Raw genomic sequence first — 15,861 nt, 5'->3', positions numbered from 1 at the left:
TAAGAACCATGGGGTGTGGCCCAACAACCAATAAAAGCAAAGAAAACACACTGACAAGAGACCTTAGCATAGTAAGACCAAGTCAAAAATAGTCTCTGGTGATAGAACAAGAGCAATTCTGGAAGCCGTAGAGGTTTTCTTCCTTTGTGAGTAAAAACTAATGTGTGTTTATTAAATGTGATGAGAAAGTAATCCTAAACACAGTTGGAGAGTATGGAAGTAGTGTTAGTCATAGTCTTTGGTGAGGAAAAAGTCAAAGTTTGCCATTTGGAACAAAATTCATCATTATAAAGTAACAATGACATTTGCTTCCTAAGCTTTGAATTCAATTTGCTTTTTGTTCAAATAGCTTGTAGGAGTTTTTCTAATCTTTTGAATTATGTAGGTTTTAAGCTTTTCTTTGTTCATATTATAACAGGTAAAGACTGTATTTTTAAATGTCATGTATTTTAGATAGGTTTCTTTAACTTACGGTTTCTTTAGGGCATTGCTGTTTTCTCTCTTTCTCACTCTCTCTCTTTATGACATATGTACAGTATTTCATTTGACTCTAGTTTATAAACTAGTCTGGAAGCCTGGTATTTTTAAGGACATTATTTCTATGAGAAAATATAGCCCCAAATTCCAAACTTCAAAATCTTTCAGAATAGAAAGCACTCAGATAGCACACAACCTTTGATTGGCTTTAATAAATATGTTGTAATCTCTTATAACAAGGGCTTAATGGCTTCAAGATGAAATACAACAATCCTCACACACTTTCTTCTAAGAAAAAATTTATTGTGTAATTTTTAGCAATTTGTTCATGACAAGCAATACAAAATTAATTGTTTGGGTTCTGCTTTGGGGGGCACAGTTGGGATTTGGGGTGGAAACATTTGAAATATGGTGGTGGGAAGGTGCAATGGTGGTGGGATTGGTGTTTGGATATTAAATGCAACAGATTATTATGAACAACTTTATAAAAATAATTAAATTTTTTAAATGGTACTCAGAATGGAGACTTAACCACATGGATTCTGCTAAGTCAGATAAACTTATATGAACCAGCTGCATTGCACAGGTCCCCTAAATGTTAATATGACCTTTTAAATGAAACAGCATTTTCCAAGCCTGCTTATGGAAGTCAGGATTTGGTAGCTCTTCCTAGCACCATCATTTAAAGATGACCACTGGTCTGTTTCAGCATTTGCAGATATTTTGTGGCCCAAATATTTACAAGCTGTGGAACTTTCTCTCTCTCCTGAGTATAAACAGATCTAACGGTCCTGAGGGCAGTTTACAGTCAGAATCCTGCCCGCCCTCTCTCTGGTAGCGTGGTCGGTGTAGTCATGGAAGGAAGAAAAGAGTAAAATCCAAAGCAAGTCCCCCCACCCCCCAATCCTCACCTACTTTAGAGAAGTCAGGAAAGGGAAGCCGTCTATCAGCTCAGATTATTTTTAATTTTTCATGTTTCCAAGTCCACTGTGAAATGGGCCATTTCGTCTGAGGAGAAAATTCATAAGCTGGCCTCTTAGCTCAGTTGGTTAGAGCATGGTACTGATAAATTGCATTTCTAAATCACAGAGGTCTCTCTCTGAAGAATTCAATCAATTCTCTGCAGAAAGTACAGTGGAGACCCTTTAGGTGTGGGGGGCTTTAAATGCTTTTTTCTTTTCCCACTGTGTCCTCACCCTCTTGGAATTTGCCAATTCCAAAGAGAAATTTCTGTCCTTGATATCCTGTGGCAGGATACCAGCGGAGACAGTGTTAATGAACAACCCGGGTAAAACAAGCATATACCTTTGTGAGAACATCCCTTCTTAGAAGGAGTTAGCTTTGCCCTTTCCTGAGATTTTGATTTCTGTGAACATTCTTTGGGAAGTATCTTGGCCCAGAAACATTCTTTCATGTCACTGCTCTGTGTGCCTGTTACTAAATGCTGCCTCCATCAGAGGAAAACAGGACAGTGGTTGCTGAAATAGTGATGGATTTAAAGCTGCATTTATTTCATTAAAGAGATGCTCAAGACTCATGTGGCAACAAGTTGCACTAAGTCAGAGATTATGAAGAGGAAGATTTCACTAATATCATTGACCTGCCTTTTCAAAAGGAAACTAAATGCCAGCTCTGACTGTTAGCAAGAAACAGAGTATTGATTGGATTTTTCTTCTTTGCTTGTAGCTGTATGACAAGATTAACACAAAGTCTTCACCACAAATCAGGAATCCTCCCAGCGATGCAGTACAGAGAGCCAAAGAGGTAAGTGATGCATTTTGTAAATGTCTTTCAGTTCATATTTGCTCCCTTTATTCAAAACGTTTCAACTGCTCTGTGAGAGTCAGTTTCCTCAGAGCTGCAGTTGGACCGGTCATTATATTCAAATTTGTATTCTGGCTTTGTAACTGAGCATTTATTTGCAAACATAAAAAGGGAGATATTTCAGCAACCACATTATACATCTATACATTGTGTAGATTTCTAGTTGTGCTTCTGCTATATAATTATACACAAATTAATGTATTGCTTTTACTTCTCTCGTTTTTAAAGAGAAAAAAAGACTTATTTTATGGCACTTGATAAAAATAGACATGCTATAAAAATATGAGTTTTTTAAAAATTGTAAGATATGAATGTCAACTTAATGTCTCCAGCAATTAAATACACTGAGTTCAGCAAGAAATTATTTTTGGGAGGCCACATCCACGGTGCTCAGGACTTACTCCTGGCTCTGTGCTCAAGGATAACTCCGGGTGGGCTCATGGGACCATATGGGATACTGGGGATGGAAGGATGGTGAGCCACATGTAGGGCAAGTGCCCTACCCAAGGTTCTATTGCTCTGGCCCCCAGAGGGAAATAATTTTAATAGCTTGTCAGTTAGCATACATCTACCATGAAGCTTTTGAACTTTACTACAGAAACATGATATTGCAGAAATTTTAGAAAGATAAAAATTCACCCATTATCCCATGACTCTGACACAGGAAATTTTAATTTTGAAATAGCCGTTTTCCACCACTATCCATTTATGAATTTTTTGAATGCTACAATCAAAATGTATGTTTTTTTCATCTGATATATAGTTAGCATCTCTCCATGTTTCTTTTTGCTCTTCATAGCTATTACTTCTTATAATGCATATTTTTTGCAATTAAAAAATCATAATAAATCATTTACTAAATATATTTAATTATAATACATTTCTGCACTGCCAAGCACTTAGATTTTTCTTCTACGTTTGAGGTTATAAAAGTCCTGATGCAAGTAAGCATTTCGTTTTAAAAAATTATTTCTTATAAAATGAGATGACCAAGTGAAAGAGTATGAAAGACATAATCCTTTACTGGATCTTAAAAACAAACAAGACCATCTGGATCTTCTGTCCTGCCCTCTTGGTTAAGATGCCAGACCAGGGGCTGGAGAGATAGCACAGCAGGTAGGGCGTTTGCCTTGCACGCGGCCGACCCGTGTTCGAATCCCAGCATCCCATATGGTCCCCCTGAGCACCGCCAGGGGTAATTCCTGAGTGCATGAGCCAGGAATGACCCCTGTGCATTGCCGGGTGTGACCCAAAAAGCAAAAAAAAAAAAAAAAAGATGCCAGACCAGAGGGGATATCTGACTCCCACTCTTTGGTCTCAATCAAAGTTCACACCTCAGAAGCCTAAATCGTAGACTGTGAGGCTGGGCATGTGGCTCAGAGGTAGAGGCCTGGGGAATAAATAGAATAGAATAGAATAGAATAGAATAGAATAGAATAGAATAGAATAGAATAGAATAGAATAGAATAGAATAGAATAGAATAGAATAGAATAGAATAGAATAGAATAGAATAGAATCTGTGAGTATAGCAGGGGAACAGAGAGCACCTTTCCTTTTGCTGGTTGAGAAAAGCCAAAGTACAAAATACACCTCGAAGAATTAGCTTGTCATCATTAACACTTTGACATCTGCCTACAGTTTGTGCTAATAAAGCCACATTCAAGTGTGAGCTGGCATTAGCATCATGATAAGCACTTGCTAAGAATGCATCTGGACAAGAAAGAAACCCTGAGTGTTGCTTATTCCCTGAGGAATGGGTTGAGTTCGCACTTTACCTCAAAATTCTTTCTGTACCCCACAAGGAAAAGTATCAAGGGGAGGGGAGAGATCCCTAGCGGGTGTGTCCTTTTAGGGTCAGTCCTGCTGAAATAATCCTTGATAGACTTGATATCTAGAATGAAATGGAATACATATAAGTGCCCTACAAATCTATCTACAGCTAGAAACAGTTAAGATATGTTTGCAGGGGCTGGAGTGATAGTACAGCGAGTAGGCATTTGCCTTGCATGCAGCCAACCCAGGTTCGATTCCCAACATCCCATATGGTCCCCCGAGCACCGCCAGGAGTAATTCCTGAGTGCAGAGCCAGGAGTAACCCCTGAGCATCACCTGGTATGACCCAGAAAGAAAAAAATATAATAATAAAATAAACTATATGTGCAATGTGAAAGAACAGAGGCTTTCCCTTGGGTTAAATTTAAAAATTAAACAAATTTTAGGGGACAGGAGAGAAACAAATACATTGATGGAAGTAGACAGTGGTGAAGAGATTGGTGTTGGAATGTGGTATGCATGAATAACTTTGTAATTCATAGTGATTCGATAAAAAATAAATGAAATATAAACGGATTCAACAAGAAAAATTTAGAAAATAAAAAAAAATAGCCAAATGTTAAGTGTGGGTAAATGTACATTCTGTTGGTATGGAGTGGGTCTTGAAGAACAATTTTAGTTGCAAACAATCATTTTTACTCGTACAGAGAAGAGGTGAACAACAAATTAGCAAAAGAAATCTGAGTGGTGGGAGAAAACTGTTGTATGGTTTTTAAAAATGATTCCCTTGGATTGCTGGCAAAGGCATGATTTTCTCAGTGTGAGGAAATGAGTGTCGAGAATAAGATTGATTCTGCCAGGCAACAAGGAAAAATTACTTAATTGCTTTTCCTCTTTAAATTGTTTTTGTTGGAGGGGCTGGAGCGATAGTACAGCGGGTAGGGCGTTTGCCTTGCACGCGGCCGACCCGGGTTCTAATCCCAGCATCCCATATGGTCCCCTGAGCAACGCCAGGGGTAATTCCTGAGTGAAGAGCCAGGAGTAACCCCTGTGCATCGCCGGGTGTGACCCAAAAACCAAAAAAATAAACACATAAATAAATAAATAAATAAATAAATAAATTGTTTTTGTTGGAGCCTGTGTCCTTTTAATCTTTCTAAAAAGAATTGACAGTTTTCTTAATAGAAAACAAAACTGTTATTAACTTTTATTGCAGATTAATTTTGGTGGTGAGCTTGGGAAAAAAACTGTAGCTATATTTTCTCAGTAACGTAATTAAATTATTTTAGCCAGCAATAATTATTATGAACTTGTCATTTTGTTTCATATTTTATAATAACCTTTTTGGCTACTGTTTGGTAGTGTAGGTAGACTGGTCTAATATTTTTTACCATTAATGTAGTTTTTATGTATTGGCAATCTTTAGGGAGAAATGATTTTTTCCCAAAATAATTGTTTTGCCTACCTACGGCAAAAATCCATTTGTACTGATCAACTGCAGCCAGAGCAATAATATACGGGGTAGGGCATTTGCCCTGCACACGACCAACCTGAGTTCAATCCCTGTCATCCCGTCTGATCCCCTGAACACTGCCAGGAATGACTCCTGAGTTCAGAGCCAAGAATAAATCCTGAACATGTCAGAGTATGGCTCAAACAAACAAAAATCTATTTGTACTTACTAGCAAATGGGTGGATGACAAACCAGACCAGAGGTGACCTAAGGGCAGTGTTGGAGAGTCATAGGCACTTTGGTGGTGTGGAAATATAGTAACTTTGTACATCAAAACCACAAATATTAACATGGTTGGACCTAAATGGTAACAAAAACTTTTTAAAATCCATCTCTCTCTTTTTTTTTGCTTTTTTGGTCACACCTGGTGGTGCACAGGGGTCACTCCTGACTCTACACTCAGGAATTACCCCTGGCAGTGCTCAGGGGACCATATGGGATGCTGGGAATCAAACCCGGGTCAGCAGCACGCAAGGCAAACGCCCTACTCACTATGCTATCGCTCTAGCCCCCTATTATTGTTTTAATTTGGAAGAATTCTATGTTTTCAAACTCTTGCATCCTATTTATGCTACTTGCTTCTAATTTTAGGTATTGGAAGAAATTTCATGTTACCCTGAGAATAATGATGCAAAGGAACTAAAGCGTATTTTAACACAACCTCATTTCATGGTAAGCAACAACTATACTTCCACAGATAAAAACTCTACTTGCAGAAGAAGTAAAGTTTTTTAAGCCTTATAAAGTATAAATATTTTCATCAATGTACTTTATAAGCCTTATAAACGATAGCTATTTTCATCAATATAATAGCCAGCTGTATAGATGACAGTACCGGGTAGTACCAAAAACAATAAAGAGTCTCTTGCTTACTTCGTGTCACATTTACAAAGATACTGTTTGTGGGATGATTCCAGGGACTGTGTAGTCTTCAGACAAAAATATTATTTGCCTCCTGACAGATGAGTCCTTAAGGCACTGAGATTGTGCTACTTCAGCCTCAGATGCTCGTATTGGGGACATTTTTCACTAGCAGAGAATTCTCTGAACCCACATGATATATCACAAGAATTCCCTCAAAAGTATAATCAGGGTACTGATGTCAGTGGGCCCCATGGGTGGCTCATGTGAAGTGGGGAGGAGAAAGACGGTCACTTTCTCCCGATCCACCTCTGCCACCTGGGACCCGGGGTTCTCGCCTCGCAGAAAGGAATTTCAGGAGTAGACGAGCAGTGAAATTACAGTTTTTATTTGGAGGTTTTGAAGGGAAGGAGGGAGAGAAAGCAGGAGAGAGTGGAGAGTAAGGTGCTCAACAGAGAACCCGGGCTTCTTGAAGGGCAGAGAGACCCCCTACACACATCCTAGCGTTAGATATGAAAGCATGAAAGTGCACATCTCAAGAGCGGATATGTGGGCGACACATGTGCTTGGCCACGAGACATGGGCTCGGGCAGCATGTGTGCTCCCTTCCTTTGTTCAAGTGGCCTTTATAGGGTTTCTCTAACCTGTCCCCAAGTGGGGCTTCTACCTAGGTAAAAGTCCCTTGCTAAGGAGATTACCAAGGAGGTTGGGAGTGGTGATGGTCTTCTTTGAAATTCCTTTCCTGGCCTTTTGTTTCTGCAGGGGTTTCTCTGGGTTCTGTTGCTGTAGGTAGGTGAGGATCTTATCAGGCCTCAGTTCCTGTTTTCTGCAAGGTTGGCCTTAGCAACTTCCCAGGAAATTTACTGCCATTGGCTGGGGAAGGGGCCTTCCCTATCTGCCTGCCTAATTACATCAGTATCATATCAGTTACTGTGAGTGTATGACATTGATGGCCCTTTATGTTTTGAAAGCTGTCACTTGGTCACTGAAATAGAATTTCTTCCCTCCGAGTGACCACCTAGAAAGAAATAATTTTCATAGGTAGGAATTTGTATAGTTTGCACAGATATCCCTGTGTATACATTGATAAGTGTAGAGTGACACAAGGCCATTTGAGACCAGTGGTCTTTCAGGTTTGACATAGTCTAAAAATAATGAACATGTACCCAAATGAGCCTTTGTTGGGTTTCTTTTGGGTGAGTGGGAGGTGGGGCGGGAGCTCACTTGTGGTGCTCGGGGCTTACTCCTCACTCTGCACTTTGGGATCACGCCCGGAGGGACTCAGGGGATCCTTATGGGGATTGAACCTGATTTGGCCGCATGCAAGGCAAGCACCCTGCCTGCTGTGCTGAGGTTCAGCCCCCGCTGAGTCATGTTTTTAAGATAAAAGGGTTTTCTTTTTAATTATTAAAGCGTAAGTAGCCCTATGTCTCACAACTTACACACTTTGGGAACCTTGATTTATTTTACTTCTCTGAAGTCAGCAAGAAGTTAAAATACACACATTGGTATTGAGAGATATTTTCAACATCAATCATATTGATGCAGATGATGCAGAAGCAGCAGTGGCAGGTCTCTGTGTTTGTTCACGATTCCCAGGTTCTTCAATATTTTCAACAATTAAAATATTGAATAATATAATGCTCGACTCAGAGTTATTGGAAAGTAGAAAAGCTTGTTGGAAAGTAGAAGAAAAAAAAGAGCTCTCCAAGTATGTGGGGGGGGACTTTGTAAAGGACTAAGTTACAAGGGAGTTTTGTGGGGGCCCTTTTTAAGGCTCCTAATATTCCTTATCAGGTGGCAAGTGTTTACAAAAGATGCCAGAAAAATCACAGGGATGTGGCTGGTCTAAATCTCTCCAGGCATAATTGCCTAGTATCTTAGTTTCCCTGTCAGCCTAGGCTCCAGGGCAGAATTTTTACGTTCCTGGGAACCCCCGGAAATGCTGAGACAGAATCTTGGGGATGGAATGTGTCAGGTTTATCAGGGAGAGATAGAACATCTGGAAAGAGAAAACTGTGGTTTCCTCTCTCACTGGCATGGGGAATCTGAGGCTTCCTCTTTCAATATCATTTTGGATTACGTGTAGGCTAAGTGCTCTGCGAGGCACTAAAGATAAGGGCCATAGGACAAAGAAGGGTTCTCTGCCCTTATGGAACTTCCATCCTGGGTGAGGTGGGATGTGAAATGGATAGTTGATCTAAAGCCACTGAGCTAATCAGTTAACCCGATGATTTCACACAGTAAGAGTTAGTTGCCATTTATAAGCAAATTTCATGACTTCATCTCTCCTAACAGCTGCGTAGTATTCCATTGTGTAGATGTACCAAAGTTTCTTTAACCAGTCATCTGTTCTAGGGCACTCAGGTTGTTTCCAGATTTTGGCTACTGTAAACAGTGCTGCAATGAGTATATAGGTACAGATGTCATTTCTACTGTGCTCTTTTGCATCCTCGGGCTATATTCCCAGAAGTGGTATTGCAGGGTCATATGGAAGCTCAATTTCTAGTTTTTGAAGGACTGTCCATATTGTTTTCCAGAAAGGCGGAGGGAAGAAGGCAGATGGAATAGAGAAGGGATCACTAAGAAAATGATGGCTAGAGGAACCAGTTGGGATGGGAGATGCATGCCGAAAGTAGATAATGGACCAAACATGATGACTTCTCAGTGTCTGTGTTGCGAGCTATAATGCCCAAAAGTAGAGAGACAGAGTATGGGGAATATTGTCTGCCATAGAGGGGGAGGTGGGAAAGGGGGGATATACCCAGGATATTGGTGGTGGGGAATGTGCACTGGTGGAGGGATGGGTGTTTGATCATTGTGAGATTGTAACCCAAACATGAAAGCTTGTAACTATCTCACAGTGATTCAATAAAATTTAAATAAAAAATAAATTAATTAAGTGATGTGATGATCCCTGATTTATAATTAATTCAGAGAGAAAAAAATGCACTCTAGAAAAATAAAGAGTTTTCTTTCAAGGTCACCCACAAGTCAGTGACGTTACTGAGATTCAAATCCCAGATGTTTTGTTTGCTTTCGTTTTAGCTTGGGGGCCTCTGGGGCTATACCTGGAGGTACTCAAGAGACAGGCAATGCCAGGGAGTGAACTTGAGACCCTGTGCATGCCAGGGTGAACTCCAGCCCTTTGATCTGGCTCCCTGACTCCAAGCCTCAGATCTCCCTGACTTCAAAGCCATGCTCTTTTTATGTAAATTTTTAAAATTTAATTAAAGAACCATGATTTACATAGTTATTGATAATTGAGTTTTACGCATATAATATTTCAACACCCATCCTTCCACCAGTGTCAACTTCCCTCTACCAGTATTCCCATATTTTCTCCCCACCCTCAACTCACCCCCAAACCATCTGTCAACTTGACAGACACATTACAAAGTTCCAGTGGTTACAGCTTAGGACTCATGTTTTGAGTGTCACAAGTCTTTGTTTTGGATATATATACATATATGTGTGTATACACACACACACATACACACACATAGAGGGAGCATGCAAAGCAATGCTCTTAAAGGAGATTGACCTTTCAGAGGATCCGTTTTCCTGTAAACTTAGCTTGAGAAGCTGGAGAGATAGTATAGCAGTTGGGGTGCTTGCATTGCTGGGTTCAGCCCTTTTGGTGCCCAGTGCTGGCACGTGTTTTTCCCATACCCCAGTTTTCCCAACCTCAAGGAGAATGTTTTCATTCTTGTATTATTCTACAAATGTTTGAGAATTATTCTTAGCTTGTTGATTTTATGCTTTTGTCCAAATAGCTGGTTTTCCTTTGCTTCCTTCATCTTCACAACATGAAGGTTTAACATTGATCTGACACTTTTTGGAAAGATACTTATAAATATTTATAGTAATTAAAGGAAGAGCAAACTATACACTTCAATGTGTTTTTTTTAAATTTGTGCTCTATCTTTAGAAGTCATGAAAAAAATATATTATGCTGATCTCTTTTTTCAGATATCCCAGTTCAAAGACTTATTTATTGTGTGTGGACCAGGGATCGAAACCCAGTACTTCATGCATGTGAAGCATGCACTCGACCACCGAGCTACATATAGGCTCAATGGATTTTTCAAAAGGAAATGATCCTTTGCTTAATTGCAGTTGTAAAATGTGAAGCATTAAGAATAAAGACAAAAGCTGTGTGTACTAGTAAAATAGAAAGTTTTTTTGCCTGATAAGAATTTTTTTTTAATTTTTAAAATTTTACTTTCATTATTTTCTTTAATAAATAGAATCTAAGGGGCTGGAGCGATAGCACAGCAGGTAGGGCATTTGCCTTGTATGTGGCCGACCCACGTTTGGTTCCCAGCATCCCATATGGTCCCCTGTGCACTGCCAGGAGTAATTCCTGAGTGCATGAGCAAGAAGTAACCCCTGTGCATCACCGGGTGTGACCCAAAAAGCAAAAAAAAAAAGAAATAGAATCTAAAACGAGAGTGATAGTACAGGTAGTAAGTCTCTTGCCTCACACGTAACTGACCCTGATTTGATCCCTGATACCACATAGGGTCTCCCAGATGCTGCCAGGCATGACCGCAGAGCACAGAGTCAGGAGTAGCCCCCAAGCACTGCTTGGTGTTGCCCAAATCCTCCTTCGCCCCCCAAAAGAAATAGAATCTATTCTCTTAATTGAAAATTAGAAAATGTTGCCCTTGTCTTCTTTTGTTTGTTATTATAATGATCAGGGCTTGTAGCACACTGGGTTGGGGTGTGCGGAGGTTTCACATTTGTTGTGGCTCCAGGGATCCCGAACAGCAGTACCCTCTGGACCGTACTTCACATATGAGGTGGTATCAGGAATAGAAGTCTCAGCCTCCTGCCTTCACTGGCCTATGGCCTGGGCTGTTAGAACAGATCTGTTGTTGTTGGGATACCACGCTGCTCTAGAAGTACTGGGGACTACTTCGGGTTCAGTGTTTGGGGGGCCACTCCTAACAATGCTCAGGGCACCATGTGGACTGGATATCAAACCTGAACCTCCCACATGCAAAGCAAGGACTTAGCCACTGGAGCCATCTCTCTGGCCCCTAGAACATAATTTTGGGGGTCCCTCTGTCAAATGAGATCAGAGAGTCTCAGGATCATTCCAGCCATTCTAGGCCAACCAGACCCACAAAGTGAGGACCCAGGGATATACTGCTTTTCGAGTCTGTGGGTCCAGGAATACTCAGATCACTTCAGCAGCGCTCAGGGGAATCTGGTGTCACTCTTGGCAATGCTCAGGCGTCACTAGAGCTATACTCTGTGATGCTTGAGGGACCAAGTGGTGCTGGGGATCAAAACAGGGTCAGCCGCATATCTTAACTCCTGTACTACCTCTTCAGTCTCCCTAGAATAGGTTTTTCTCTGTTTTTCTTTGGGGGCCACACCTCGCAGTGCACAAAGGTTACTCCTCGCCCTGTGCCCATGGATCCCTCCTGGAGGGGCTCGGGGACCCTATGTGGTGCTGGGGATTGACTGGGGTCAGCTGTGTGCGAGGAAAACACCTCAGCCCCTGTATTAGCTCTCCTGCCCTAGAACTGATTTTTTTAATTTCTATTTTTAGAGCATTACAAAGCTGTTCAAGATTGGGTTTCAGTCATACAGTATTCCAACACCCATACCTCCACCAGTGTGTATTTCCCAGCACCAGTGTCCCTAGGTTCCCTCCCATCACCCCCATCCCCTGCCTGCTTGTTTGGCAGGTGCTTTTCTCACACCGCCCCCCAACCCATCCCTAGAACTGATTTTTAAATCAATTTTGTATCCTACATTTTTATAGTAATTGTTTTCTAAATGAAATACCAGATACTTCATGAGCAGCAGTGCTGAAAGGTTCTGGGGTCACTCTTGGTGATGCTTGACCTGGCCGTGTCAGCCTCGCTATTCAGTGCTCAAGCCATCTATGCACTATTGACTGTACAGGAAGGGCTGGGGGTGAGGGGGATGTGGTGCCAGAGATCAAACTCAGAGCTTTGCCCATCCAAGGTACACACTCCACACCTCTTTGAACTGTCTCTGTGCTCCCTGTATCCTACTTTGCAAGTATTTTTCAATTAACTTCATCATTTATTTTATTTTTTTTGAATTTTATTTTTTTAATGTTTTTTTAATTTATTTATTTTTAATTAGAGAATCACCGTGAGGGTACAGTTACAGATTTATACACTTTTGTGCTTATACTTCCCTCATACAAAGTTCGGGAACCCATCCCTTCACCAGTGCCCATTCTCCACCACCCGTAAACCCAGCGTCCCTCCCACCCTCCCCAATCCCATCTCCCCCCCACCCCACCCTGCCACTGTGGCAGGGCATTCCCTTCTGTTCTCTCTCTCTATTTAGCTTCTACGGCCCGCAATAAAGGTGTTGAGTGGCCACTGTGCTCAGTCTCTAGCCCTCATTCAGCCCGCAACTCCCTTCCCCCGAATGGCCTTCGACTACATTATAGTTGGTGATCGCTTCTCTGAGTTGCCCTTTCCCCAGAACGTGAGGCCAGCCTTGAAGCCATGGAGTCAACCTCCTGGTACTTATTTCTACAGTTCTTGGGTGTTAGTCTCCCACTCTGTTATTCTATATACCATAGATGAGTGCAATCTTTCTATATCTGTCTCTCTCTTTCTGACTCATTTCACTCAGCATGAAACTTTTCATGCCCATCCACTTAACTACAAAATTCTTGACCTCCTTTTTTCTAACAGCTGCATAGTATTCCATTGTATAGATGTACCAAAGTTTCCTCAACCAGTCATCCGTTCTTGGGCATTCGGGTTTTTTCCAGATTCTGGCTATTGTAAACAGTGCTGCGATGAACATACATGTGCAGATGTCGTTTCGATTATACTTTTTTGCCTCTCTGGGATATATTCCCAACAGTGGTATTGCTGGGTCAAACATCATTTATTTTATTGACTGATTGCATTGATTTTTTTCATGGATTTACAATACTGTGGCATCTCAGGAGGGGTAATTTTACACCCCTACATATGTGTGGGGCACATTTCACTTAATATCAAAGTCCCAGTATCACCTCACCCCCAAAATATTTCCATCTACCCAGCCCTTCTTTTTCCCTCTGGTAACCACAGTAGTTTTCACTGAGCCCGGGAGTTTCCGTGTGTGTGTGTGTGTGTGTGTGTGTGTGTGTGTGTGTGTGTGTGTGTGTGTGTGAGACCAATGTATCCTACTTGAGGGGGACAGAAACAAGATGGTCAGATTGTTTTTCACTCTAGTTTGAACTCATCCATTGTCTTATCCAAACCCTTTCTACAGGACCAAACAGTGAAGAATACATTTCTTTCCCATTACATGGATCCCTTCAGATAATTAAAAATAACTACTGTTTCAGTTGAATTAACAATTGCTCAATTGTACCTCACAGCATTTATGAAGGAAAACTTCCTAACTTTCATTTCCCTATGATTTTAATTTGTCTATCTTTTTAAAAGACTTCTAAAAATCAATCTACATGTGGTTCTTTTCTTTCTCTTTGCGTACATTCCGTGCTTTGGGTTCAGTTTTGTTTTGTGGCAGCAGTCTTTTGCAGTAGCGAATTGTGGTTAGCATCAAGGATTCCCTTATTTGGTAACGTAATTTGAGCATTATCCTTTTAAAGTTTACTTTGGATATTTTTTTTTTGTGGTGGTTGTGGGCTTACCCTTCCTTATAAGTAATACATTAAATGCAAGCATTTGGTTATATAATTTTAAAAGCATGAGTGAAAATCAACTGACTTCATCTATTTTATTTGTAAAACACAACAAACCCTTCTTTTAACCGATGTAATTGGCTTTAACCAAATGAAAGTGTGGCTCTCTGCTCATAGATTCTCTGGCTCTATCAAGCATGTATTTTAAAAATTTGCTTATCCTATGGAACACAGCTCTAGTTGATATGATGACGATTGTTTTAGTAGATGAAAGTTTGCAGTTTGTCTACTACTAATTTTTCCTACCATAAATTTCCTACCATAAATCTTAATCCTGAAGTGGCCATAATTTTACAAGATTCGTCATCAAGCACAATTGCTGCAGTCAGGTCCAGGGCAACAGTGAAAGCACAGGATGGGAAGCCAAGGTGCCCAGAGCCATGCTGTGCCCCTTCTCAAGCTGTGTACCACTTACCGACACTCAGCTGTAAAAATTCTCCTTGCAGTAGACATGTTCAGATGTTCATGCCTATTGGAAACTTTTATAATTAGTAAACTTTCTCTGCTAGCACAGAAAATGCATGAAGTAGAAGACTACCTTTTTGTAGGGAAACCAGGGACTCTGATTATCTAGTTTCACTGAGTCAGCATATGTAGGTATCAGTACAAAACTTCACTCTTTCTTTATTAATGGGTTTTGTCAAAAGAAGTCTTCATAATAACTTAGTCCTTTTTGGTGCACCCTTACCCCAGCTCCAATTTGGACCAGCCTCTGCTATCATGAAATATCCAGTATTTCATTTAGAAACCAATGCCTCGGGGCTGGAGCTATAGCACAGCGGGTAGGGCATTTGCCTTGCACGAGGCCGACCCCGGTTCATTTCCCAGCATCCCATATGGTCCCCCGAGCATTGCCAGGAGTAATTCCTGAGTGCACAGCCAGGAGTAACTCCTGAGCATCGCCGAGTGTGACCCAAAAAGAAAAAAATAAAGCAAAAAAAGAATTACAAAATAAACTTAAAAAAAGAAAGAAACCAATGCCTCTATTGCTCCAAGCGTATGCCATCTGAATGGCAAGTCAACACCATCAACTTTATGATTTTACTGCATAATTACTTATTTGTGCCTCAATATGCATGCCTTTCAAATTAAAATAGCCTTGTCATGACTTCAATAAGTCTTTTCATTAAATGAATGCACTGGAGATGCTCAAGGTTATGCTTTTGAAGCAGTTTTAATTATATTTTATTATCTTCAGATATTTTATTGCCACACAGATCACAGATGAAATTAGAACTGAATTTACAGTTCATACATGAACAAATATAATCTGCTCGTGCAAAGCTCCAAACATACCAATTCTCAGCTGTAAAAATTCTCCTTGCAGTAGACATGTTCAGACGTTTATGCTTGTTGAAAACTTTTCTGAATAGTAAACTTTCTGTGCTAGCACAGAAAATGCATGAAGTCGGGGCTGGAGCGATAGCACAGCGGGTAGGGCGTTTGCCTTGCACGCAGCCGACCTGGGTTCGATCCCCGGCATCCCATATGGTCCCCCAAGCACTGCTAGGAGCAATTCCTGAGTGCAAAGCCAGGAGTAACCCCTGAGCATCGCTGGGTGTGACCCAAAAATCAAAAAAAAAGAAGAAAGAAAATGCATGAAGTAGAAGACTGTCCTTTTGTAAAGAAACCAGGGACTCTGATTATCTAGTTTCACTTAGTCAGCATGTGTAGGTATCAGTACAAAACTTCACTCTTTCTTTATTAATG

General features: G+C 40.8%; 1 protein-coding gene across 13 annotated transcripts in view; it reads left to right on the top strand.

Moving 5' to 3' along the window:
- The window catches only part of CASK (calcium/calmodulin dependent serine protein kinase), a 454,745-nt gene that overhangs the window by 367,332 nt on the left and 71,552 nt on the right, over positions 1-15,861 (top strand). For all 13 annotated transcript variants that reach the window (XM_055123462.1, XM_055123473.1, XM_055123468.1 and 10 more), the window contains 2 exons: positions 2,164-2,241; positions 6,180-6,260. In XM_055123462.1, coding sequence (XP_054979437.1) covers positions 2,164-2,241; positions 6,180-6,260 — 159 coding nt within the window. The remainder of the gene's footprint in view (positions 1-2,163; positions 2,242-6,179; positions 6,261-15,861) is intronic.

This window comes from Sorex araneus, chromosome X, assembly GCF_027595985.1.
Source record: "Sorex araneus isolate mSorAra2 chromosome X, mSorAra2.pri, whole genome shotgun sequence".
Taxonomy (NCBI): Eukaryota; Metazoa; Chordata; class Mammalia; order Eulipotyphla; family Soricidae; genus Sorex; species Sorex araneus.
This window is presented reverse-complemented; position numbering and strand designations above follow the sequence as displayed.